This window comes from Apteryx mantelli, chromosome 21 (assembly GCF_036417845.1).
Source record: "Apteryx mantelli isolate bAptMan1 chromosome 21, bAptMan1.hap1, whole genome shotgun sequence".
Taxonomy (NCBI): domain Eukaryota; kingdom Metazoa; phylum Chordata; class Aves; order Apterygiformes; family Apterygidae; genus Apteryx; species Apteryx mantelli.
Window position 1 is genome coordinate 9,667,414 of NC_089998.1, and position 25,166 is coordinate 9,692,579.

The window sequence follows — 25,166 nt, forward strand, 5'->3', positions numbered from 1 at the left end:
AGGGCAGGGGGAGAAGGAGGAGCTGTACAGAAAGGCCACTGCAGTCTGCTGAGCTCCCTGGCTGGAAGTAGCATTCCTGTGAGGAGCAGATGCATCCCATGTTTCAAGCTAGCTGGGCATCTGGCAAGTCACTTGCCAAGAGGCACAGCCCTGCGGAGAACCCACCCCAACCTCAGTGCCTCGAGCATGAGATACCTTGGCATTCAGCATCAGAAAAGGCTCAGCTTGGAGTCCTCCAAGAGCACAGCCCCTTCCATGAATGGTCTAAGTTGTGAGTGCTGGAGGGGGGAAAGTGTTTTTGCATCGATCATAATCTCTCACTCTTTCTCTCTTTCCCTACTTACTTCTATAAATATGTGTACATAAATAGCTTGTTTCTCGCCTTAAATCTAAATACAAACTGTTCAGATTAGGTGGGCATAACATGCTGTTTTGATACATAAAAGTCTTCTTGACTCTTGGTTGTTTGTTTCTTGTCATCACTATTTAAGATATAGTTAATACATAAACCCCTACTTTGAGTTCTCCTTGGACAAAAATTAAAGGCAGACTGGTTGAATTCTAAGGGTCCCTGGTGCAGAAATGCCATCCAGTTGAGCAGCTAAATGTTAAAAACAATACCAAAAGGGATGCGGTGTCTCTCCTAGCCTGCCTTCAGCAGTGTGGCCTTCCTTTCCACGTTGCTTGGCATTACCCAAGACTGAAGCCACGGAGGTCTTTTTGATTGTGCTCTTGGGCGTTGGGGTCCCGGCAAGCACACTCTCCTTGTAGGTCACAGGACATAGGGAAGGGAGTAACCTGGGGAAGGAAATCAAAGACACAAAGACATGAAGGAGGGAACTCGCCTTACTATAGCACCCTGAAGAATAAATCAGATTGCTGGAGTGATATCTTCAGAGATCAACTGGAGTCTTCAGCTGCATTATTTCTTACAGTGATTTATTTTTATGCTGTGTTGGTACACTGAGACTTCAAATTAGCTACCTGTTCATAAGAGAGGTTGTGAAAAGTGTAGAGGAGCCTGTTCTGCTCATTCAGTTACCGGTCAACAGATCCTTTCTCAACAGCTCACATCAGACACATGAACATAGTTGTCTGAGGAGACATGGTCTTCTTTGGCAACCCTGGGGCTTTTTGCGGTAGTTACCACTATGCTTGGATCTCATGATGCTCCCAACCTCTTCTGAAAAACTATGCTTTCTGCAGTAGGACCCTATGGCTCAGGTGCTGCAAAAGTAAATGCTGTTGTGCCTAAGTCCATTTGTGCATTCAGTTTTGAATATCCTTAGTCTCAATTCCTTGGGTCAGGAACTGAATCAAACACACTACCTAACAGATCAGTCGGACTGCAGTCCAGCAGAAACACTACTCTAAATACCTGTTGTGTTTAACGTCAAGAGATCCAGCTAACGGGTACTGGGGAACAGTGAAGGAAACCAAGTGAGAGACTCGGCTATGTGCAGATAAAATCTGACCATGATCTCTCTACAGAAGCGTGGGAAGGAGCTGAAACAATAGCCTGCAGTGCCTGGCTAGCGGAAGTTGATTTTGGCCTATTGCATCACGGTATTTACATAAAGAAAAGGGGGTGGGGGTGGAAGAGTGTCTTGCTTGCCCCGAAGTGAATTCCCAAGAATTTCTCCCATCTGCACAAACTGAGCAAATGACCTCATTCCCCTCCTTTACACTCCTTCCAAAACAATGCCACAACCTGTTCAAATGTTCCCAGCGAGTGCTGCACGCGCGCACTCGGTCCGCTTCACTTGGCTTTGCTGCCACATGTTTGCTCTCTCTTTCATAAACACTTTTCTCCAGGCCAAGAAGCCTGCGTCTGTCTAGTCCCTATGATGTATCATCAACAGCACATCTAGAAATGTGGACCAAGCACTGTTTATGAACACATAGCTGCCATTTCCACCTAGACCTTCCATACGTGTGCCTGCATGTCCATCTATAGCATGCCTTTCTACTGACACACACAAGAACGGGATGGAGGGGGCGTTTATCTTTATTTCACAACTGGGGAGCCTAAGGCAGGGACACGCTGACAGTCAGAGACATTAAATAGCCAAAGCTCATCACCAAATTGGGTTTAGAGAGCCTCCTCCCATTACTTTTGACTATATTCCCAGAAGACCTGACCCTCCAGGTAAAACAGGGTGATGGCTCTTCATCAAGCCACAGCCTTGGTGACTTATGAGCTAAATAACCAACCAGTGAATAATCTGGATCTACATTTGTGCAAATGTGGAGGCTGCAAAGGGGATATTCCAAGAAGTTAGAAACAAATCTATTCAAATAACTGGAAGCTAAAATAAAGTTTTAGAAATTGCAGAAAACAATGAGTTTAAGGCTCACTTGATCCACCCTAACCCAGCCAAAGTAGGACTGTCCCTTATCACAGTATTATGAATATTCTTAGATAGGAAAATGGAGTCTGTAAACAAGTGGGTTTGGGGAGAAGGCTTGGAAGGTATTGTTTAATGATAGAATTGAAATACTGGAGAGAAAAAACATTTTGATAGATGAAAGAAATGGACTTTTTTTGTTCAATGAAGAAGGAGCATTTTGGTTTAGATTACTTGGTACAGTTCAGGTTTGACCTTTCTCTCCAGGATATAAGAACAAAATAAGCAATTTTACAGCAAAAGTTATGTCTTGAAATAAAATGTGTTCAAGTGAGCTCCTTTAGAAAATACCAAAACAAAACATTTCAATACATCTGTGGTTTTCCCGCACACTCTCCACTTTTATTCTTCATCCTAAATTATTCAGTTCAAACTCAATTTGGCAATAGGTTTGATCAAAAAAATCCTCCCTGTAGTACAATGAAGCTACCAGCTAGGGATCCTGATTCTTTCATTTGCCTTCATCAAGCTTCTTCCTCTCCCTGGCCTAAATTTGTCTGTAACAATCTAACAAAGGCACGTAAGTGACCCCTATATTCAAAGGAGAGAGACAGTCTCACAGAGAAGGTGAATACATACCTTGCAGGGAACATAGGACAACCACACACCAAACTCAGGCACTACAGTAAAGTGCCTAAAATTAGCCGTGACTATTCTACTGCTCTTTGTCTCTGCTACACTCCATGCGCGAGTGGGATAATGTTACTTCTTGCTCGTATGGAGATGCCATAAATGCAAACATATCAGCTGTGAGAACCTCAGAGCCAAGAGTGAAAGCCCTGCATGACAGTGTCTCCAAACCACCAGCTCTCATTCCCCTAACCTACTGTGCAGGCTATGCTGAAATTGTGACCTTAGAAACCCAGACTGGCATAAATTTGATATTGCCTTGGAGTGTTTTGCCTTCGTCACTCCTTCTCCTCCCACTTCTCCTTATTAAGCCCTCATTTTCCCCCTTCCTTTCTTAGAAATCATTGTAAGTGCGTGCTCAGCCCCTGAGCAACCTGAAGAAAAGGTGGGCATAAGAGAATAGATCGCCACTACAATGCAGCAAATTTCTGTGGGGACAGAGCCACTAGAGAAGAAATATCTTCCCATGTGTTGGCCACAAGAAAACCTCTGGTGTCCTAGTTAATAGAGGTTCTGGACAGAAAAAAAAGCAGCAGCCTATCCATGGCAGTGCCGTGGCCCTGACAGGAGAGAGCTCCATGAGTCAGCGGCTGTCACAGCAGTGGGTAGTGGAATAGCCTGACTGTAAGAGGGTTTCTTCCCGATCAGATTAGCCTTATTCGCTTCATATGCCTTTAAGATTTTTGTATGCAATTTATTTAGTACTATTGTCCAAACGCTTTGTCTTAGGGCAGTGAGTTCCAGAGATTAATTTTCTGTTGTGTGACAAGGCAAAGATTTCTATGGGTGATGAGCACATCCACAGTCAAATTAGACAAGATAAAATTTTATAAACGCTCAGCAGTAATACAGGGTTTCCACTTTAAATAACAGCTATAACAAATGTACATTTGAGATCCCCAGGACCTGACCTCCACCTGTATTTAGGGACTCTAACCAGTACAGAGCATCTATTTGAATTGTCAAAAGTACCTAACTCAGAGAAACCTTAAAAGAGCTGGTCCTATAATCCTTAGAACAAGGCCTGTCTTTTGTCTTGGGCTTGTACAGTGGTAGCCCTACGGAGTACGGAGCCATGAATAAAGAATATTATTAGAAATATTATTAGAATAAAAATTAGACTATTACTAGAAATAATAATAAATACCGAACATTTTTCTGAGTGATGGCCCATTTAGGTGTGGAGCCCAGAGATGATACATACTCCAAGATTAACCACTTCTTCTCTTTTTAAATAGGTCTGTGAAAGTCCAAATCATTAACAGAATATGCTCTGCACTGAAACTTCCAGATACACCCACTGTAAAATATATATTAAAGAATCAGCTCTTCTTTCTTCCACCTGCCAAGATCTGCGTTTCCCCTACATCTTCCCTTGTGAAAAACACGGCTTATATCTAGTTATGCAGGCAGAAAAAGAAAAAGCTAAAAATTAAACTTAGGGCAGGGCTCAGCTGTTTGGGGAAACAGAAGGATATTGTCTCCGCAGACTACCTAAAATAGGCTGAGAAAGGCAGAACCAAAGAACACAGCGATACCTGCCTACGCACAGACACCCCTACACACACACATCTACATCCTGGAGATGAACCAGAAACCAAGTCACAGCTTGGGACAACACAGCACTTGGGAAATGTGGATCACACCTCAGCCATACCAGACCACAGACCTATTTTCAAGACGAACACCTCAGAGAGGTACAGCTTAAAGAAGTCTATTACTCTCAGGCATACGCTGTACGGCACTCCCTGCCCTGAGTTTAAAGGGGCAATTGCACTAGGCATGGACTTATGGGTTGGGTGGGAGGCTGAGAAGGAAGGTCTGGACTGTTCCTGCTCTCTTAGTACAACCCAGTGAATTTCTCCTGGAGCTCTGGCCACATTACTCCAGGTGCTGGGCCACCATGGTGGCACAGACTGCATCGGTGGCATAACTACCAACACAAACACCTGGTGTGTCACATACAGGAGGTCTGAGCCACCTCTGACTTGACCAACTCGCTACTCATGCAGTGCAGTGTATGAACCCATATTCCTATCCATGACAAAGATGTGAGAGCCCCAAGCATCCTCTCCCATGTCATATGGTGAGACCACGGAAAAAATCAAGCTCCCACTTGGAAACAGGGAGGCATTTGGTCTTGAAGGCATGCTCCAGGCTATGGGAACTAGGACAGCGATACAACAGACTGAGGCAGAACTAGGATCCAGGTCATGAAATGACTCAGAGGCCACGACTCCTCATTACAAGACACCTATCTAAAGAGAGAGCAAGAGACTGGTGATATCCAGAGACAGACCCCTGGGAACTGCTGTGAAAGGCTGGGCTGTAGGAAACTGGTGGCAACGTTGACAGGAGAAATGCCAGACGGGTACAGGGAGGGATGGGAAAACAGTCATGCAAAGGGTTGGATCTCATCCCTCGCATACTTGTGTTAGGTTGACCTAACTGTAACTCCCATTTGGCGGCACATTTGCTGCTGGTTCACAGCAGCACCAGTGCAAGCAGAATCGGGCCCAGGGGGAAGGGCACGGCTTGGAGGAAGGGGGGAAGTGGGGGAGGAGGGGTGCAAAGTGTTGGGAAATAGCCAGTTGTTAGATTTCAGCTGAAGTGTTTGCGAAATCTCCCAGACAACTGGAAATATGAAGAACCCGCTGCAGACAGACCCTCTGCGGGCGAACGCATTGTGTCAAGATAAGCATGGCAGGCTGTGCTGAGTGTCTCAGGCCCTCGCCTCCCGAGACCCTCGCAGTTCAAACACCAGGGAGTATTTTGTTCCCTGACAAGGCCCTTGTGGGACAAAATGCATCTTGTAAGGTTCTTCCCAGTGGTTTTTGGCATTTAGGTCACAGGAGCTGTTCTGAGATAACAAAACATGAAAGAGCCCCCTTTTAACTCTTTGGGCTGGTATGCAGGGTTCACAGCACACCTAGGTCACTGCCTTAGAGGCTCTGGGAAAAGCTACAAGGAAGCTCCTAGACATTCCCATTTCAGTCCAATACATATGGTTTTGAAAGCTTGAATTTTTTCATTTGCAATGTCATAAACTGGGCATTCCCCCACTGAAGTCAGCAGGCCTGGACACGGTCCCTCATACGCTAGTGCAGTAAGATGTAGCTCAACTAAAGTCAACAGGCCTGACGCTTCTTGCTCTCAGTTGGGTATAAATCAGGAGCCACTCCACCAAAATCAGTGGAACCACGATGGCACGAAGCCAGCAGGGATCCCAGGGAAAGCCCCGCCGCAGCCCGCCTGCGTCGGGAGCTCAGCGCCGCATCCCCGCATCCCCGCCTGCACGCTGAGCTCTGACAACCAAGGGGCTGAGCTGAGCGAGGGAGCCCGTTTGCCAAACCACACAGAGCGCGAAAGCAAGCAGAGCTCAGTTGCTCAGCAATCAGCTGCGCTTCCTATCCTTGTGCTACTGATTGTGCAAACATGAATGTAATTAGTCTAAATAATCACCAAAGATTTAATAGCAGACAGACCACCCAGAGGCCAAATAGCTGGCGGTGTAGCAGGGAAGGTTTGTTCGCTGGTTTTTGTAACACTTGCTAATGAAGTGAGGTCGGATAGCTAAGCAAACACCCTCCACTAGCACTTCCCCTGGGAAGGCTGTGTGTTGTGGGAAGCCCCATGTCCCTCGAAGCCAAGAATGTTCTCTCAGGATAGGCAACATGTGCTACTACCATCACTGCTTTTAATTTATCACTGCCTGGAAAGTCTCCCCGAGCTGTTGTGAAACCAGCTCTGAGCCCCAAAATAAGCTCCCATCCCAACCAACCATGACTGAAAATGCTCCTCACATGGCAAACAGCTAGCCACTCACACTGTGATCAAAAAATCATGGGTAAGTGAGCTCACCCAAATGCCTGGGTGAAACAGCATGCTTGGAGCATGCATTAACACTGAGCCACTTCCAAACGCATGAAGCAACACTTCTTATTGTGCCCTTCCTTCCTCCGTGCTCACCCACCATTCATTGTATCTCTCCAGCTAATTATAGAGCTGACAAACACACCCAGCTGGGGACGTTCAAGTTGTTCAGAGTAGCATCATGTCAGGAACATCAATTCTTCTGGATAAGCATAATTTCCTCAGCCAGGGTGGTCAGTTAGGCTGCTAATTGTGTGAACTGCCTTAAAACCATGTTCTGCCAACAGAGCAAGACCTGAAATTCCCCAGGCCAGGTCTGTGTTGCAGAGAGAGCTGGGAGAAGGCAGATATTTCTCCAAAATAATGAGAGATGGTTATTTCTCTTTTCTTATGGATCAAACTGCAGTGGACCCCCTTTCTGGGGAGACAGGGACAGTCTTTGGAAATCCTTGCTGGAGCCAGCAGCAGTCCGTCAGTTCAAAGCTCCTTTCTTTAGGCCTTGAATTCTAGACCTTAAAGTCTCTGAAGAGGTTTTGATAAGTTGCATATCTTTTAGATAAGCAAAGCTTTGGATGAATCCCACACGGTTCTCTATCTACCACAAGGCCTCATTTGTTTTCCGCTGAGGCACTTGCTGTTTTTCCTCTCCAAGGTGTTGGACAGAAATGTCAAGAGGCTGAAGGGGCAGCATTTTAGATGGGCATTTTTACCAGGATGATTTTTCTTTTTTTCTAAGTACTACAGGGCTGGGGCAAAACCTGAGTGATAAAACTGAATGAGACAGGTTTTCCTCACGGACGCAATAGGTTTACTCCTTACATGATGAAAAGGAAAGAGAGAGTTAAGAGAGATGAGAGTTTGGCCTTCTGAATGGTTTAGGTTGGGGAATTTTAAAACAGCAGATTCTGCAGACTTAAATTTGCTTGGACAAGTTGCAGGGACCAGACTGCAGGATCTTCTACTAAGCAAATCTAGTTTGATTCTAGTGTGGAACAAAGTACACAAGCAGAGCCTAAAGAGAAATAGTTCTGATTTCTGTGAGGCCTTTCTAGACAGCCTTGTCTAGAAAGGGGAAACTTGCAGAAAGGAAGGGAAAGAGAAGAGGAGTGAAGGAGAACAGAGATTGGTGAGAAGATTTCCTGAAACTAATAGGAAAGAAGTAGCAATAAACACTCTCCTTGGGGCATCACACACCCCAGGAATTCCTCGCAGACAGCCGCCAGCCTAGAGACAGCCAGTTATTCCCAGGTTATTTATTTTTCTCACTTTAACAATGTCATGTATTTAATGTTTTAAAAAACAGTATCTTCTTTTATCTGCTGCAGGATACAAAGCATGAAGCAGCTTCCTAGAGCAGCCAGGCGGAAGCGAGCTGGCAACCTGTGCTGGGTCAGGAGGATGCAAAGATTAAAAGGAGATGGGATTTTGTTTTGTCCTTCACGGAAGACTTTATCCCCTCCAGACACACAACAGAAGCCTTCTCTCCCTTGGAGGCTTGGATGGCAGTGGCCTTCCCACCTCTCAGAGCTGCTCCTGGGCCATGCGCAGGGCAAGCTGCAAGGCAGCGCAGCCCCCTCCCTTTCCCCCTAAATGCAAACTGTGCTGCCCTTACACTGTTCCCCAACGCGGCCAAATGTGCTCGTGGCTGCCCCGTCGGCAGCGAGGGGTTGGGTCCGACAGGGGCTGCAAGACGTGGGGTCTCTGCTTCCTTTGGTGGCCCTTGTCTCTGAGCCAGCCCCAGGTTCTCGCCTGCTGCACTGGGACACTGATCAATTAACGCACGACAAAGAACTACGCTGATGAATGCCTCTTTTTCCCACTTGCTGACCGCGATTGCCTCAAATTTATGCACAGAATATGTCTGAATTTATTCACTGCCATTCGTAGCATTCAAAGAAGGTCTTTAATGATTTCTTTTAAGCTCTCTGGAATTGTGAATAGTCCAGGGCAAATACTCATTATTTCCTATCTAAGCAGCAGGGCTGATGAGTCTGTGATTGGTCAGATAAGTCACACAGCTCCGCTCCTCTCTCAGTGCAGAAATGCACAAGGTCATTCGCTGCTAACGCTCATCTGCGAAGGTAAAATGTGGTCTAAGTGAATGCTGTACGCCACTCAGAAAGGCTCCTGCGCATTTTCAGGCCAGTAAAACAGGAGTGTGCAAAATCTTATATTATGTCAGGGGGTGAATAGCAGTTGAATCTTTAAAGTGAATATTGGTTGAATCTTTTATTTGCACGCAGACTGGTTCACAGCACTGTGTGCGGCTGGAAGTGCTTTTGCAAGGGTAGTGGGAATGCAGTGAAACTTAAGCCTTGACAGTTTGTGGACATTAAAGATCTGAAGGCAGCTCTTACTTGACTGTTAACTCCTGAATCTTCAAATGATACAATGTTAATCTCCAGTCCTTTCCTAAAATAATGTGCGGAGTTGCTATGTTCTGTTAAATGCGAACCATGTGTCACCTCAGCAATGGCTGCAACGGTGAAAAGATGATAAATCTAAAGCTTGTAAAATGTCCTGTGACACTATGGGAGAAAAACAGGTGTTGCCTAAATGTTAGACATTTATGGGTAAACTTGCAGGGGCTTTAAAAGACTGACACATCTGCCACATAGTGTGTAACTCTGAAGGAGAAGGAGCAACGCAGTTTCTTTCATGTGTCTCGCTCTTTCTACAACCGTATGAAAACACATCCTCATCTGGTATTGGAATTAACAGAGCTGGACTTGCCCCTCCTTATGTCTCCTCCAGGTTTTTGGCTTTTACACCCAATGTGTATTTTAAAACTGTGCCTTTTTAAGTAGGTGGCAAATTGCGCTGGAAGGATTTGGTATGCGGAGCATTTTTATTCGGCTCCCTTTTCTCTCACCTTTCATTGTTTTTCCCTTTGGAATATCTCCTCTAACATTCCACTCATAAAGCTCTTCAAAGGCAGGACTATATATTTGAAGAGCTACGCCTCCAATCTGTTCTCCAGCCCAAGGCCTCAGAGAGGAAAACAACTTGCCGGGCCGAGCGCCTGTGTCCCCGCGGCCGAGCGCCCGAATCGCGGCGGCGGCGGCGGCGGCAGGTGCCTGCGAGCCGGCGGCCGCCCCTTTGAGCTGCGGCGGAGACGCTGCCGGCCTCGCGGGGCCCCTTCCCTCCGCAGCTTTTACATCGTGCCCCGGCCGCTGGGTTATTGTTCCCCCCTTTACCCTATAAATTTAATAAACCGGGAATTAGCCCTCTCGCTTTCGACTTTGGAGGTCGAAGGATAAAGCGATTTTCTCGCTCCCACCGAGTGCGTCGTTCGGCGCACGGGTTGTTGTTGTTGCGTTTTCGGAGAGAAACGAAAGCCAAATGTGTAGCAAGGAACAATCTGCTCCGCGCTTCAGTCCTCACAAACTGGGCGATCTCTAAGATGGGGCTTGCAAAAGCACAAGCTAGGGGAGGTCTAGTTCCCCCAGTCACAGCAATAAGGTTTCCAAGGAAGTCAATGGAAGTAGATTTACCTCCAAAAAGCTTGGAAACCTGCCCCTCCATGGGTGAAATGCAATAGATGTGGGACCAGCTGCCTCCCTCTGAACCATTTGCATCGGGCTGTTTTAGCAGAGACCAGTACCTGACCGGGCTACAAAACACGTTCCCCCTCTTGGGTGGCCACTTCATTTCTGGGTGGCAGCAAAGCTGCAGATATTTTGAGCGTGACTAGTCTTGCTGGTAAGCATTCATGACTATGCGTGGTCTGGTGAAGCTCTTACTCTCTCAACTCCCTGCCCAGCAATAAATTCTGCTCCCAAACCTTAATCCTATCCCTCTCCCCAACAATTCAGCACCCACATCCCTCGTGTCTGAGTCCTGTCTCCACTCTGACAATACCGTCCTCACGCCTGTTGTGCCCTTAACTCCTGTCCTGATGGGGCCGGTTTTGGTCAGTCCCCTCCCAGCCATCTCACTTCTATTCCTTTGGCGCCTCTTGGGATATTTCATCCCCTGCTCTCCAGCCTGGAGGCAGTCAGATAAAGTTTCCTTTCTTGCTTTTTGAAGGCTGCGTGTTGTAGAAGGAAAAGGACGAAGCCATGCTGAGCTACCAGGCACTTCCAGCTCTGCCTTCACCCCTTCCAGCCAGCCCCCGCTGCCTGTGGGCCTGAGAGGAGAGCGAGCAAACTGAGCCAGCCCCTTGCAGCAGCCTTTGGGCTGCTCTTCCCAAGGAGGTGCCAAAATGGGAAAATCAGCCAGAGGTGGGAATCTCTTTTTGGAGATGATACTAAAAATGAGCCGCTGTCTGACCCTGCTCATCTTTGGAGTGGCTATTTCTGGATCTACATTGCATTACAACAGGGAACACTTTATGGGCTGTCCACGCCATACTCCACGCTTGGGGAACGCAGACGTTCATCTGCTACTGCTTCCCTTCCAGCATGCAGTTCACAGGAATCATTGTAAAACAAACACAGTAACATGGAGGTAAATTGTTTCCAAAAAGGCAGAGTTAGGAAAGCTGCCTCCTCCCCCATATCCCACACAGTGAAGAAATTAACTTCTTCCACTTGCCAAGACATGTCTACTTCCCTACCCCAGTGTTCCTGGATGAGCCAGAGAAAGCCCACAGCACAGTACTGGTAAGAGATACTTGGCTAAACCAAGGAAACGAAACCTTTAGCAAAAGCTGTCTGAGAAAGGACTGTCTGCCAGCAAGAGGTCTTCAATCCTTCAGCTGCACTAGAAAGAAAGTTCTTCCTTACATGGGTGAGATGGACAATCTTTTCATATGCTAAGTCCAAGCTTCCTCTGCCTATTCTCAAGTTCTGTTAATTATTAGCTTATCAGATACTTAGCATAGCTTGATTTTCTGATCTACACCCAAATCTTGAGGACAAGGCAAAAATCTTACACATCAGAGGCTAAAATTTTCTCTCCTGGGTTCAGGAGGCAAGTTCAAAATCTACCCTGGGTAGAAATATATGAAATATTGCACTGCTTCAAGCTGCAAGCTCCAGCGCTCCAGTATCCTGATGCTGTAGTATCTCTAACGCTGGCCAGAAATGAGTGTTAAAAGAATACAAAAACTGGTGATGTGTAGAGAGAGCCTTCCCTTGGTATACCTCCCAGTCTCAAGCAGTCAATGGTTTAAGCATTCCTGAGCCAGAAATTGCATCCAGATCACTGTGTTTAATAGCCACTGATGGACCCAGCCTCCATGAATGTGCTCTTTTTGATTTCAAATACATTTTTGGTCTCATTACTCTGTGGCAATGAATTCCATTATTCAAATACACTTTGTCTGAATAAGCATTTTCTTTCAATTGTTTGCAACCTGTTCCAGGTAATTTTCATTTTGCCCCCTTGTTGCTCTATGATAAGAAACAGTGGATTTTATTTCCCTAAGCATCTTCCCTGCATTAAATAATGATTTTGTAAATGTCTACCACTACCCGGGTCCATTATCTCTTTTGCAAATCCTGATCTCTATGGTGTCTCTTTGCACAGAAGATATTCCATATCTCCAATCAGCTCTGCTGTCCTCTGCACCCCTGCATGACCTACCATATCCTTTGGGAGACGGGATGGTGAGAAAGGCACGCACACGTGGGCACACATGGATCTAAGTACAGATTTACAGTGATGCTTTTGTTTTGCTCTCTTTTCTTTTCCTATTGATTCTTAACCTTCAGTTTCCCTTTTTGAGCACTGAGGACAGGCAAATATACTCTTCTCAGAGTTTCTGTGCAGTTCTCTTGAGCACTAGGTGCAGCACTGATGACTAGCAGCTCTTCTGAGGAACATGCACCAGGGTTTTGGAGGGAGCCAGCCTTTGTCTACAGAGCACCTAGGGCACTATTTGCAATAACAATGAATGCTTCTCACTACTGTGTTTAAGGCCCTGCTTTGCACAGGTATAAGGCAGGTTAAGATGAGAAATGCACAAAACTAACAAAAGAGAACCTTAAAATGAACCAAGAACTCAGTGCCCACAGTGAGCTGATGCCCGTTGCTCTTGATGCTTTTGCACAGACTGAAGATCCTTCTGAGACCTTGGATCCCCTGTTCTAGTAAAAATAAAATTTGCCAAGGCACAAAGCAGCACCCACTAAGGAATTCACAGGGAAAAGGGGAACAGGCACACATACCTTTTTGGTCTTGACTGTTGAGGCACAGCAGTCTCCACCATCATAGTTGCAGAAGGCTCGGTTGTTGATGGAGTCACAGTAGTTGTCTCCCATGAAAGGCTAAAAAATCAAAGAGCAGAAAAAGGCTGAGGACATGGACATGGATAAAAATCCATGCTACAAAGTCAGAAGGAAAAGATGAAGCCTTGAAGGAGCCATACAGTTTGTAATGTTACCAATTGCTTCAAAAAGCAAGAAATAATTATTCTCTTCTTCTTTCAAAGCAGACAGAAAAAAAAGGATAGAGGAAGGGAAATGATCCCTTGTCCGCTTTTTACACCCCACATATGATGCCTCAGGAATATTGATTTGATTAGGCCCAGAGACAGCGTCAAGGCACCTAAAAAAGTGGCACTTTTGCCAATTTTAAGTTGACCTTCAGAAACAATGTGAGACAAGAAGATTAGGTATAGCAGCAAAACTGGCTTGCTTTTAATAGCTGCATTTCCCACTGCAGTTCTCCGAACCATGCAACAAGCGTCAGCAATGAGGGTACACAACATATGAAGAAGAGAAATGGAAGTGCTCTCAGCCTGGCACAAAGAGCACATGCTCTCATTCTCAGACAAGCAGTGACTGTGCATGACCCTGCTGATGACACACAATCTCCTGTGCTCCACAGCTCAGAGGTGGGATAACGGCAATTACTCAGAGCGACGTTGTGGAGAGCTATTAAGTAAAAATCATAAATCACCTTGAAAAACAAAATGTGATCACTAGTCTATGTACTGCATAAGACCTGAATAATAATAATGACTCTGAAGAAAAAGACTTCCAGCTTGCCACAAATTGAGTTTTTGTTGAAGTCTGGTTTGCCATTACATGTTGGACACTTCTTGGTCAGTGAGTCATTCTTGGAAGTCAAAACTCCACCTGATGCTAAGAAGGGCCCGTGCCAGGTATGAGAAACCCAGGCAGCAGAAAAACGGATGCTGAGAAAAGAACACAGTCATCTCTCCTTAACGCCTCTTACACTCACAGGCTCATGGGACCATTCCCATTTTATCTGTTCTTTGAAAATTCATTTGTTGAAAAAGCCATGCCAGGTTCCTACAAGAAGCCATCTTTGCAGAATGAGCTGGGAGGCTCATGGAGGTTTCCTGGGAGGATTTTACACTAACTAACTGCAGTACCAGAGATTTCCTGATGATAGATACATCCAGAACCATTAATGAGAACTCTGGCATACTTTACCCAGAAAGAGCCATGGCCATGCTCATCAATATTGAAATGGACCCTGTAGAGTGGTGCAGCTGCAGGCTTTCACTGCTAATGTTTTGCAGATTTAAATATTTCTGTGAGGGTATAGGAAATCAAGGCAATAATGACAATATCAGACCAGAGCAGGACTACCAGAAAGTGACTAATTGAAATTCACTTTTTTAGTTACATGCAAATACTATAAATGATGACAAGGAAATCAGAATTGTAGGGTGAGGTTCTTATCCTTGTAAAATGGCTTAACTCCATTACTTACATAGAAATAAACTGATTTAAATAGGCAAAGGCTCTGACTTGCAAAGACCCTTCCAATGTAATTAACAATTAAATGATTTATAAACAGAAGGATAAATAAATATTTTTATGCCAACCTGGTCATCTTCAAAAATGTAAACCTTGCTTAACCTCCCAAGACATTTGGATAGGCTTCTTCATGTTTCCCTTGTATTGACTGGCTGTGCCTGCTTGTCAAGAAGGGTTTTCATTTAATTTTCCATCCCTATATCTCTACCACACACCTATGAACACTGGAAGACTACTAACAGGAACTTGTGGAAGAACATGCCTTTCACTTCCACTGACACAAATCAGGTAAGTCAATTCTTTGGAGGAAAGAACAAGGCAGATGACAGATATTCTAATTTGGTACCAAAATCCTCATCTGGAATATCTTGGAGGCCTGGCTGTTGAGGGTGAGATTAGTAGAGGTCTTCATGCATAACTTAGTGGTCTTAAGGGTTTGGAGGAGCCTTGCTTTCTCCACTGACTAGATAGGTAGTCCAGGGGGGACTAGTTTGCTAATGAAATACCTAAGATAACTGCCTGGAAGTATGTATCTGACTCATAAACCTCTATTCCTGCCACTAGGGAGCGACAAAAAATCACATTGCAGCAGCCTGGGTTGCCACTGTAAATGCCAAGAGTAAAATAATGCCCTGCTTAGAGTCTTCTATTTAGGGAACCCTTCCTAATGCTAAGGATATTAATACATTAGGAACTGTATCAGCTTAATGGCATAGTATTATTGACCTACTGGTTTATTATTCCCTGTTTCCATAGCTGTGAAAAAGGCTTGGTGAAGACTGAAATCTTCTGAAATCTTAATGCCAGAGAACAAGCTCTGGCCCATTCTTGAATACTGGAAGCATCATGATCTAAAAATGATGCTAGAGGCCATTATCAATTGTCTGGCAAAGCCTTCCAAGATGATAGATTGCGATGCAGTGACACTGCTGAATGAATGATGAAAAGAAGAAAGTTTCTATTGATGCAGAGGGATCTGGCAATTAACAATGATGGAAGGAAAGAAAATGCTGAGAAAAAGCATGTCAGTAATAATGGCTTCTGGTAAATTATTACATCATTGCAAAGTTTGCCTTAGTAACAACTGTCCTTAAACAGCAGGAGAATGGATACCCAATGGTGCATCAGCACCTGAATGGCATTTCTTAATGGTCCCTGGATGTTATTTTAGCTCTCTTTGGAGAATAGGGGCGCCTAGCCAGCCTGCATGAATGTAATGTGTGAGATGGCTTATGACATTCAAAGCACTGACAGCAGAATGCTTTTCATTTAGGGAACAACTAGACAGAAACTATTACATTGTTGGAGAGTTATTACCCTCTTGGGCCCAACATTTGTATGCGAAGGAAACCTGTCTTTCACTTTAAGACAATTCGCACCACACAGCAATGTGGTCTAGTATTTTGTGTCAGATTTAGGAGTTCTGTGCCATGTTCTGCCACTCTGGGCAAATAACTTCAATGTGCTTGTAAAATTGGGTTACTGAGTGCTGAGAGTGTAATAGGTGCTGCAGAAAGTCATGAGATCTGGGTTCAAAACACAGCTTTTCCACAGCCTGTCCATGTAATCAAAGCATCCATCTACTCTTCTGAGTTTCCCCATTTCTAAAATGGGCATGAAGCTCCCCAGCCTTAGAGGTGAGACGAGGATTAACTTGTTGATGGGGATGAGATAGTCAAGTGTTGGCATGATGGAAATTGAATGAGCGCCACGACCCAGAAAGATGTGCTCCAGGCCTGCTTAGGCACTGAAAACATTTTAAGAGTTCTCAAACTTTTTGGAGATTGTTGCCAGCAGAAATATCATCCTTAAAAATAATTACTTACTGTAAATAACACTTAAGACTGTAGAAATGTTATCACTACTGAAAAGCAACTACATGTTTCTGATGTTTTTTTCTAGGCTAGACGGTGGTGCATGGTGGAGGGATAGGTGATTTGCTCACTGTCCGGCTGCACTCTCCACCCAGTGGTATCATTCTGCTTCTGACTTTCCCAAAATTTATCTGCCCACAAAAGCCTAGCTGTCCTTGGAAAGAATTGTTCCTCTAATAAGATATCAAAATCAACGCAAACAACTGATGGCTTTTGCAACTTCCCAGGAATTCCCAAATCCTGAGAAATGCTGAAGAAAGTATACCAATTTTGCTGAACAACTTAGTCATTCAACTCCCGTAAGAGTCCTCAGCCTAGGAAAATCACCCAATTTCACTGTTGGGTGTCAGAATTGATGCAGGAAATCATAGTTTAAATGATAGGCTAGTTAGGGCAAAACCCTGTTTGCCCCCACTTGAAAAAACAGCATTTTTAACTACTGTGACTGCAGTGATTGTTATCATAATATCTAGGAGAGCAAGCATGGACCATCTCCGTGAATGGTAATGCTCACCTCACAGCCTTTGACACAATGAATCAGAGAAGGGTGTGGGTACCACTTGAGTCCCGCCGTGCAGACAACGCTCTAGAGGGGAAGAGAAAGAAAACTAGGTTAAGACAAAGAAATCAGTGTACAGAAAGCCAGCGTGCTGGCTTCTATGGCTCTCCTGTACTTAACCAATGAAGTTCAGTTCCTAACACCTCTTGTGTTCTCAGGACCTGGCTGTCCTCCAGGTATTTACAAGAAGTGTTGGACTTGACACTTGCAATAACAGAACATTTGAGATTAAAATAATATTTAAGGTTCTCCTAAAATGTCATGTCCAATATTTCACTCATGGTGGGGGAACGTGGCAGGGAAAAGCAAAGGCAGAGGTCCACTGTCTAGCCCTTGAGCATGGGGGAAACATTTCAGGAATTCATTTAGGGATTTTTTTTGGTGCTGCAAAGCACTGCTCTGTTTCATGACCCATCATACCCACGCTTCTTGAAGACAGAAGAAGCTAAAGATGAACCTTCAGATACATTTTTGTGCCAACCTGCAGATTTTAAATAGAAGAACCTTCCCTACACTCCTTCAAAGCAATCCCCCAAAAGGACAGCATTTTCTGATACATTATTTGAATTTTATAATAACTTCTGTAGCAAATATGCTTACAGATATTCTATGGGAAAAAATTTGGAGTGCCCAATTATGAGCAAAAGTGAGATACCAGCCTGCTCAGTGATGACATATTCAGCGCAGTCACTGTTTGACCATAGACATGGAAACTTAGATTTTAAGAGTGGACAAAAAGTTTGGCCGGCCAGTGGAGAAGGTGCTTCAATTCCATCGATGTCTAGGTAAAGGGACTCCCATCCATTTGCCGTGACATCCAACACAACTTTCATTTTGGGTTATCTTCCACAGACAGAACACAATGGCCAGTTGGACAAGACGAACCTGTGGGCACTTGCCAAAGGACTGGGGTAGGGGTTGAATGGAGGCCTGGGGGAGGAAGGGATTAATATTTGGGAAGACCTGACGCACAAGCCATCCCTGCCCCTGTTTATTTGAGGGCTAATTTAATCCATCTGCAGGGGAACCTCAACATGTTTTTACAGTTTCTGTCATTTGAGGCTTACCTGGCGTGTGCTAGAAAAAGGACTTTTATACTATCTGACTTGGGCTGTTTATCTTTCCGATGCTCTCGGATTTTCCACTATTAGTCAAGCCCGGCTTGCCCCACCTGCCTTGCAACAGGGCCCGTCTGTGTGAGAGGAGAAGAGGCCGGAGGACGAGGGGGAGGAGGATGTTGTTTATCCCCCGAGAGGGAAGCTGCAAGGTGCAGGGGCCCCGCGGTGTCAAACATTCCCCCAGTGCGCTCTTGACAGACAGCTGGAGATTTCCAGGCTGTTGCCTGCCACAAATGGCAAGTTATTTTTTTCCCTCTTCTGTTTATTGCACTTCAGAGGGAAAAGAAAGGAAACTTTTCTAAGTTTCAAAATAAACAAAGCCAGTCAACAGACCAGCAAAGGCGAGAGTAAAGGAACCCATTCAAGAGCATTTGAACCCAAGACTTAAACCAAAGGAGGAAAAAAACTCAGGCTTTTCCCTCCCATGCCCAAGCCCAGCCAGACAATAAGGAGAGAAAGTGCATTGCTGAAGAGTCTCTCATGTTCCCCTGGTAAAGAGCATCAATATTTATAAAACAGCTTCATATATGTGAATACACGTGAGAGTTTGGACCTAACAAAAGGAGCCAGATAGCCCTGAAAAGGCAATGACAGAATAGAAAAAACTAAGCACCCAGACTGGTCAGACAACTACCCTTGTTGATACAGCCTCCTGGCATGCACCAAACCTTTCCACGTTGTTGCCTACCTGCCTATGAGGCTGCTGGCAAAGACAGGCCAAGAACTAAGGGCAGCATTGAATAGGCTCTTAAAAAAGGAGGTTTCCAAGTTAAGATCAATCCCTAACAGTAGATGTACTGACTATTTTGCTGAACCTACCAGTGCTAAAAACGCAGCAGCTATCGAGTTTTGTCCTTCCCCTTAAAGGAACCAACAGAAGGTGAAGTCTCTCCTATGACTGCCCCCTCCTAGGAAAGCACAGATCTGTGCTCTCACTCAAGGTCATCTTAAATCCCAGTGGTTAAATAGCCTTCTGCTGGACAGTCTCCTGAGAAAGGGAGTGCAGCCCTGGACCGCTCTCCATAGCCTAGGCATGCCAACTTGCCTTGTGCTAAATTAATCACAGAGTCAGTGGCACATTCACCTTGCTACCAGAAAAGGCTTCAGATCCAAGTGAATAACCAGTGAGAGCGTGCCACCATGAACACCCCTCACCTCTTCTCCTCTCCAGTGGAGTCAGAGGTACCAAAAGGATTTGGGTGGCAGTAATGGCACACAGGGCAGAGAAAGCATATATGCCTCAAACGGACAATACCCAGTTTGGCACAGGAATGTGTGCATAACTCAGCTTTAGGATTTTCCCAGTCTTTCTTACACCCTAGCCGTAAGCCAGGCCATGATAGTAATCTCCAAGTGTAGCTGCAGGTTGAGCACTTCCATAGTACCCTCAGCTCAGCGATCTGCCCTGGCAGGGAGTCATTTCTAGATACTGTTCAAAGTGCTGGAGCAGGAGCCTGCCAGTGTTTTAGCCCTCGTTACTCTGCTCTCTCCTAGGATGATTCCTTTGGCAGCAGAGACCATTAGGGCTACTCCAGCTAAATTCAGTGCTGCTCCTATTCACAGAGCTGGAAGCAGCGTATGCTCTGGGAAGAGCCCTTGGTTATGACCTTGGCTTTCCTTGCTGGTTCTCCAAATCCTGAATTCACACCACAAGGCCTGTTTGCACCCTGAAGCACCTGCTGTAACATGTGCAGATCACCGGGATGGGAGAGGGGGTGAGTGTGGAGGGAGGGATGGGGTTGTACAGAAATTGGGGAGGATTCAGTTTGCTGAGCATTTTGCAGTTCTAACAGGTGCAAAGGCACCTTAGGGTGCTGCACAAGGCAACTGAAAAAATAAACGTATAAATACCAAGCAAGGGTATAGAAGGAACTGCTGCAGGAGCCTTGTTAATCTGACAAGGATTCGACAGCATCAGTGCGAATGGAGAGGAAACTGTATTTACAAGGCCAACAAAAGGCATCGTAAAAGGTGGATGGGCTGGAAGGAACCCATCTACCGCTTGCGAGGCGGAGCAAGGAGGGAATCCCATCTGGCCACCGACTACATGAGAGCGAGCGGGCTCCGACCCTTCCCAGGCGCCGACGCACGCTCCCAGCCCCTGCGGCGACATATGTCTCCCTGCTGGCTCTTGGCCACTCCTCGCGCGTCGGCTTCTGCAGCACAGCTGCCCTCCCGGTTGGGCCTTGCTACTTGGCCTTGTATATTGACTTTGGTCATGTCCCCATCCCATAAATGCCATTCAGCTACATCTGCGGTTTGGTGGCTGTGACTCCATCTGTTGTGAAGGGAGAGGAAGCTGGGATATGGTCCCACACTAGGTAACAAAGAGCCAAGAAAGCAAATCAAGCTGTCATTTTCTCCTTGTGAGGGAAGACCCAGTGCCTCCGGTCACAGCGCTTCCCTCCCCATTGTGGCACTAACACAATGATGTCAACCATTTGTGGGCTGCAAAGGGGATTAGGTTTCCCCGGGAGAGTCCTATGGAGAGCTCTCCTCCACCTAGATGGGTCAAGTGTCCCCCAGGGCTAAAGCGCAGGGACTGGCATCTACTGGTCTCGACTAACTCTCTCCTCAGGCACTAAATGAACATGACAATTAACCATGGGCTTAATATCGCAGTGGTGAGGGGATGGATCAGCAACTGCTGACAAGGGAGGAGAGACACAGTTCTTTGTGGCAGTTTCTTCCTGTAGTTACAGACGGGGTGGGAACTCCTGGGTTCTTTGTCGCTGCATTGCCACATTGCAATAAGTCATTTCACTACCCCATGACACGGTTTCCCTGCTGCAAGACAAGCTCAATACTCCTAACAAAGGTAGAGGGGAAGGAAAGAGCAAAGCTGCAAAGCTGGAGTAATTAGGGACAGATTCTGGTGGTTCACATGGGAGTATTTAAGATGAATTCCCATGACTTGTTCTGGACATGCAAAATCGTAGGGGTTGCGATGCCTGGGTGCAAGCCATATGGGAAAACACATCGCCAGCAGTGGGGTGGCATCCAAGGAGTGCAGCAGGGCCATGGCCACGCTTCGTCCCAGCTGGCAGGCAGAGCCGGGGCACTCCAACCCTTTCAAGGCCATGACCTGCATGCACGTGCTCCATAGTACTTGCCCTGTTCCCACTCTGCACAAAGGCAAGGACCCAAATTCAGACAAGGCATCATGGCACCCAAGAGGAAATTAGGTGCCTGCCCTGTTTCTCTACAGTCAATGGCAAAGAGCAGTCAAACCGCCTTTCTGAGGCATTTCACTTAGTCTCCACTGCCAGTACAGTCAGAGTCTTGGCAGCTCTAACTGTAGGTGTCTTCAACAGCTCACTGCCCCTTGCACTTGGATGTTACATAGGAGCCACGGGCCGTATCGGGGCAGCAATGAGCACTCCGAACATGGCCCGCCACAGAACAACAGACACGTGGAAGACTTCAGGTGAAACCTTTTCCTGCTGAAAACGCTGATTTGGAACAGATTAACCACATTGCACATTTGCACTGATTTTGGCAAACTGTTTTAGACCCAACAGAGAAACTCAGCCTAAAACAATTCTGAAAAGCACATCAGTGTTTTGACATTTTTCTAAATTAAATATCTGCTGTTTTGTTTTTACTTTGGGAGGACATTTAATTTCCAGGTTTGTTTCATTTTTATTTAAAAAAGTTTTAAAAAAATCTTTGGAAATGAAATGCTAAGTTATGTTCAGACCAACATGGGTTTTTTCCAGTTTTTTGGTTCACCAAAAATCACAACAACAAAAAAGTCACTTTGGTTAAGAGAAAACATTTTTTTTTTTTAATTTGACAGAACTTCCAGCGAACCGAAAAATCAAGTGATTTGCACAGCTCTGCTCTAAACAACTCCCAGAGGAGAGATGATTCCCTCTTCCCACTTTGCTTCCATAACAGCTGTTGCTTTAACAGCCACAAACAAATATTTTTTTCTCTTGCCGCCCCTCCCTGTGCTTTATCTGTGCCTGTCTTGAATGTTAGCTCCACAGATAGGTCCCGCCTTTATCTGTTTCTCATACTGCACTGAATTTGTACATCACTTGTGCCTAAAATTAAGTACAGAAAAATGTTTCTTTCGTGTCATTGAAGTACTTTGACATCCACAAAGACTCCTGTGTAAATGCAAATGGCTGGTGACTTTACCCACAACAGCAAGTTGTCACTGAACATGGATAGAGATGCAGCGTACTATCAACGCTAGAGCAGCTTGGCATGGGCACCTTCCACGAAGGCATCCCAATCCCTGTCTCTGCAGGGTCTCCCTGACCCCACTGGGGGTGACATTTCCCCCATTTCAGAGCTCTGTGCAAGGCACTGACTCCCAGTGGGTGACTTTCTCTTATCTGGAGAGTTGGATATGATGGATGTTGTTTAACAGTGACCAAAAAAAATGTCCTCCAGTCTTGTTTTAGCATCATCCTCCTGGTCTCATACCCTACCTTGCAAGTCTTTGCCTTTACGTCCTGTGCATACACTACTGCAGTTGGACAAGAAGAAAACCCTACTCAACCCAGTCGGTACTTGCTCCTGAGGACGCAGCCCTCTGTTTCTGAAGGAAGCATGTTTACTGACATCCAGAATGGAGCTGCTTTCTCTTTGTGCCCCTAAAGGCTTCCCTCCATCTCCTAATACAAGTTTGAAGGTCCAAATCTCACACTTTAGTTACAGAGTATTTGTGGGATCAGATTCATATCTGTTCACAGTCTAAAGCTCTTGCAAGATCCTCACCATAAGGGCAAAAAAAGGACATATTTACCACTGTACGCTTGGAAACCATGAATTCTCCTCCATCCCTCACTCCCCTCATCTCCCCCTTTACTACTATATGTTTTCCCTGCTGCCTAATGAGCCCTCCAGAGACCTGCAGGTATAAAACTCGTTACAGCTCCCTCTGCGTACCAGCATCAATAAATGAAGGAGCACAGCAGAGAACGGGAGGGAAGCTGTCACTTTATTTCACCATGAATTACAAAACCACTTTAAAGTCTAGCGCTCAGGAAAGGGCCAGTGAGAAATTGCCCCTAACATAGAGATAGGGGTTTTCTTTATGTTTCATGCCAGAAACTTGGCAAAGCCTAGGCTTAGGCAGTAATATAATCTCAGCATCTGGAGTGAATGGGAAGCTAGGAAGGACACTGTGAGCTTGTCATATTCTCTGGACTTATGTTTCCCACCCCTTTCCAGGATTTATTCTATTGCTCTGTATGGCTCTGTGTGAAGTAGAGAAATATAAAGTGGCTGAAATTTTCAGAGCAGCTGGCTGGCCACAGCCAAGGCCTGATTTAAAAAAATCCCAAGCCATGGGTACACATTTAGGCATGTGGAGAAGCAAATAGATTGTCAAAGCCGTTCAGTATATGCTGGGGCTGTGTTGGCTGCCCATTTTTTTATTAAATCTAGCTCAAAGAGTGTAAAACATGGGCTCCTGTAAAGCTGGGGCCAAGTATGTCAAAGACGACAGTGTTCATTCAAGCACCACCAGCAACCTGCACTCTGTTTGCACGTGATGTGCCAGCTTCTTCTGACGTGCACTTGAGCATGTCCAGAAAAATGTCTACATCTGCATAAATACTGTGTATGCACAAGCGCCTGTTTACCTGCATGGCTAGGCAGGAGGGCATATTTATGTAGCCGGCATGAGGGTTTTCACGAAGAAGTGGAGTGCATCTCCCGCTGGCATCCAAGAGCCGGTGTGTAGCCAAACGGCTATTTGCTGCAAGTGGCATGTGTGTGTATGGGTGAGTGGGTACGTACAAGGCACCACACATGGCAGCGCATGTCCCCACAGAGGCAGACTGATAGCAGTGCGTGCCGGAGGGCGCACAGGGCTGAACGGGGGTGCTGCGAGTGGTTAATGCTGCCTGTGCATTTGTAGCGCACGGGAGGAAGAAGTGGTGACCTCTGGAATGGGCTGTGCTGAGTAGGCATCTATCGCATGCGGGAGAAGGGGAGAGGGGAACACTCCGTGAGCTCTGCTGGTTCGGGAAATGAAATACCCTCTGTATCAGCTTCTTTTGTCATCCAAAAGCAGTGCAGAAAAATGCAGCCCTGCCACCCAAAGTGTGTGAAATACTGAAGAGGAGGAAGAGAGTAAAACCTGTCCTGTGCCCTTTTTCTCATTTTCCATCATGTTTTCCTGTGTAAAGAATCCTGCTTCCAGGAGATCAGACCCAGCGCAGGTGCTGGGTGGATCTGAGCATGCTGACTTGGGACCTTTATCTTGAACTAATTTTCCCTGGGAAATCGCAGAGAGAAACCCATAAGGAGAGGAAGGCACCACGTTGCTAGAACAACATGTAAAGAAAAAAATAAAGTTCAGGAATTCTTTTCCAAAGGGTGGAAGAGTTTTCTTCATATATTTCTCACCGGACAAACTGAGGGTAAAGCTACTTTTTTGCTCACTGCATGTAAACTTGTAACAAGGTGATATAGTTAGTAAATTCAGCAGGCACCGACCTTCACTCTTTGAGGGTTCATCCAGTGCTGGATGTCTTGCACAGTCTCGTTCACACGCAGAAGGATGGGCTCATGACTGTGATCCAGGCATGAGGTGGTACACTCAGCGCCTGCACAAAACACGGAGAGGATAAAGCTAGCAGCTTCTTACCCTTTCAGTAGCCTTCCCGCTGAAGGATAGGATTAGGGCTCTTTTTTCCTAAATTGCAATTAGCAGTCAACAGTAACTATCACATATCTTGTAGCCACACATGAAATGCTGAGTGCATCCCGTAACATCTCAGCAGGAGACCGTGGGGGTGGCAGATATTCCAAGGCCTTTTCCTATGAACTGTATACCTAGGTCTTTCTCTGGCTATTAACTCCAAGGAAGGGGTCAGGTTTTGTTCTTTCAGTTCACCAATAAAGTACGAAGGTTCTTCCATTTCAATTGCTCTTTCAAGCATCGGGACTGATTAAGGAGAGGCTGCCAAACTCACCTCACCTATGACATGACAAAAATCTACTGTTTGATCTGTCAGATTTACAGACCTTCAGTAATAATGTTTTGGACGGTGACCAAGCCTAAT

General features: G+C 45.7%; 1 protein-coding gene across 1 annotated transcript in view; it reads right to left on the bottom strand.

Moving 5' to 3' along the window:
- Positions 1-220: 220 nt before the first annotated feature.
- Positions 221-25,166, bottom strand: part of PAPPA (pappalysin 1) — a 184,015-nt gene continuing 159,069 nt past the window's right edge. The window contains exons 19-23 of the mRNA XM_013953802.2: positions 24,598-24,707; positions 16,976-17,047; positions 13,025-13,123; positions 695-798; positions 221-278 (exon numbers count right to left, since the gene is read on the bottom strand). Of these exons, the coding sequence (XP_013809256.2) occupies positions 221-278; positions 695-798; positions 13,025-13,123; positions 16,976-17,047; positions 24,598-24,707 (443 nt within the window). The remainder of the gene's footprint in view (positions 279-694; positions 799-13,024; positions 13,124-16,975; positions 17,048-24,597; positions 24,708-25,166) is intronic.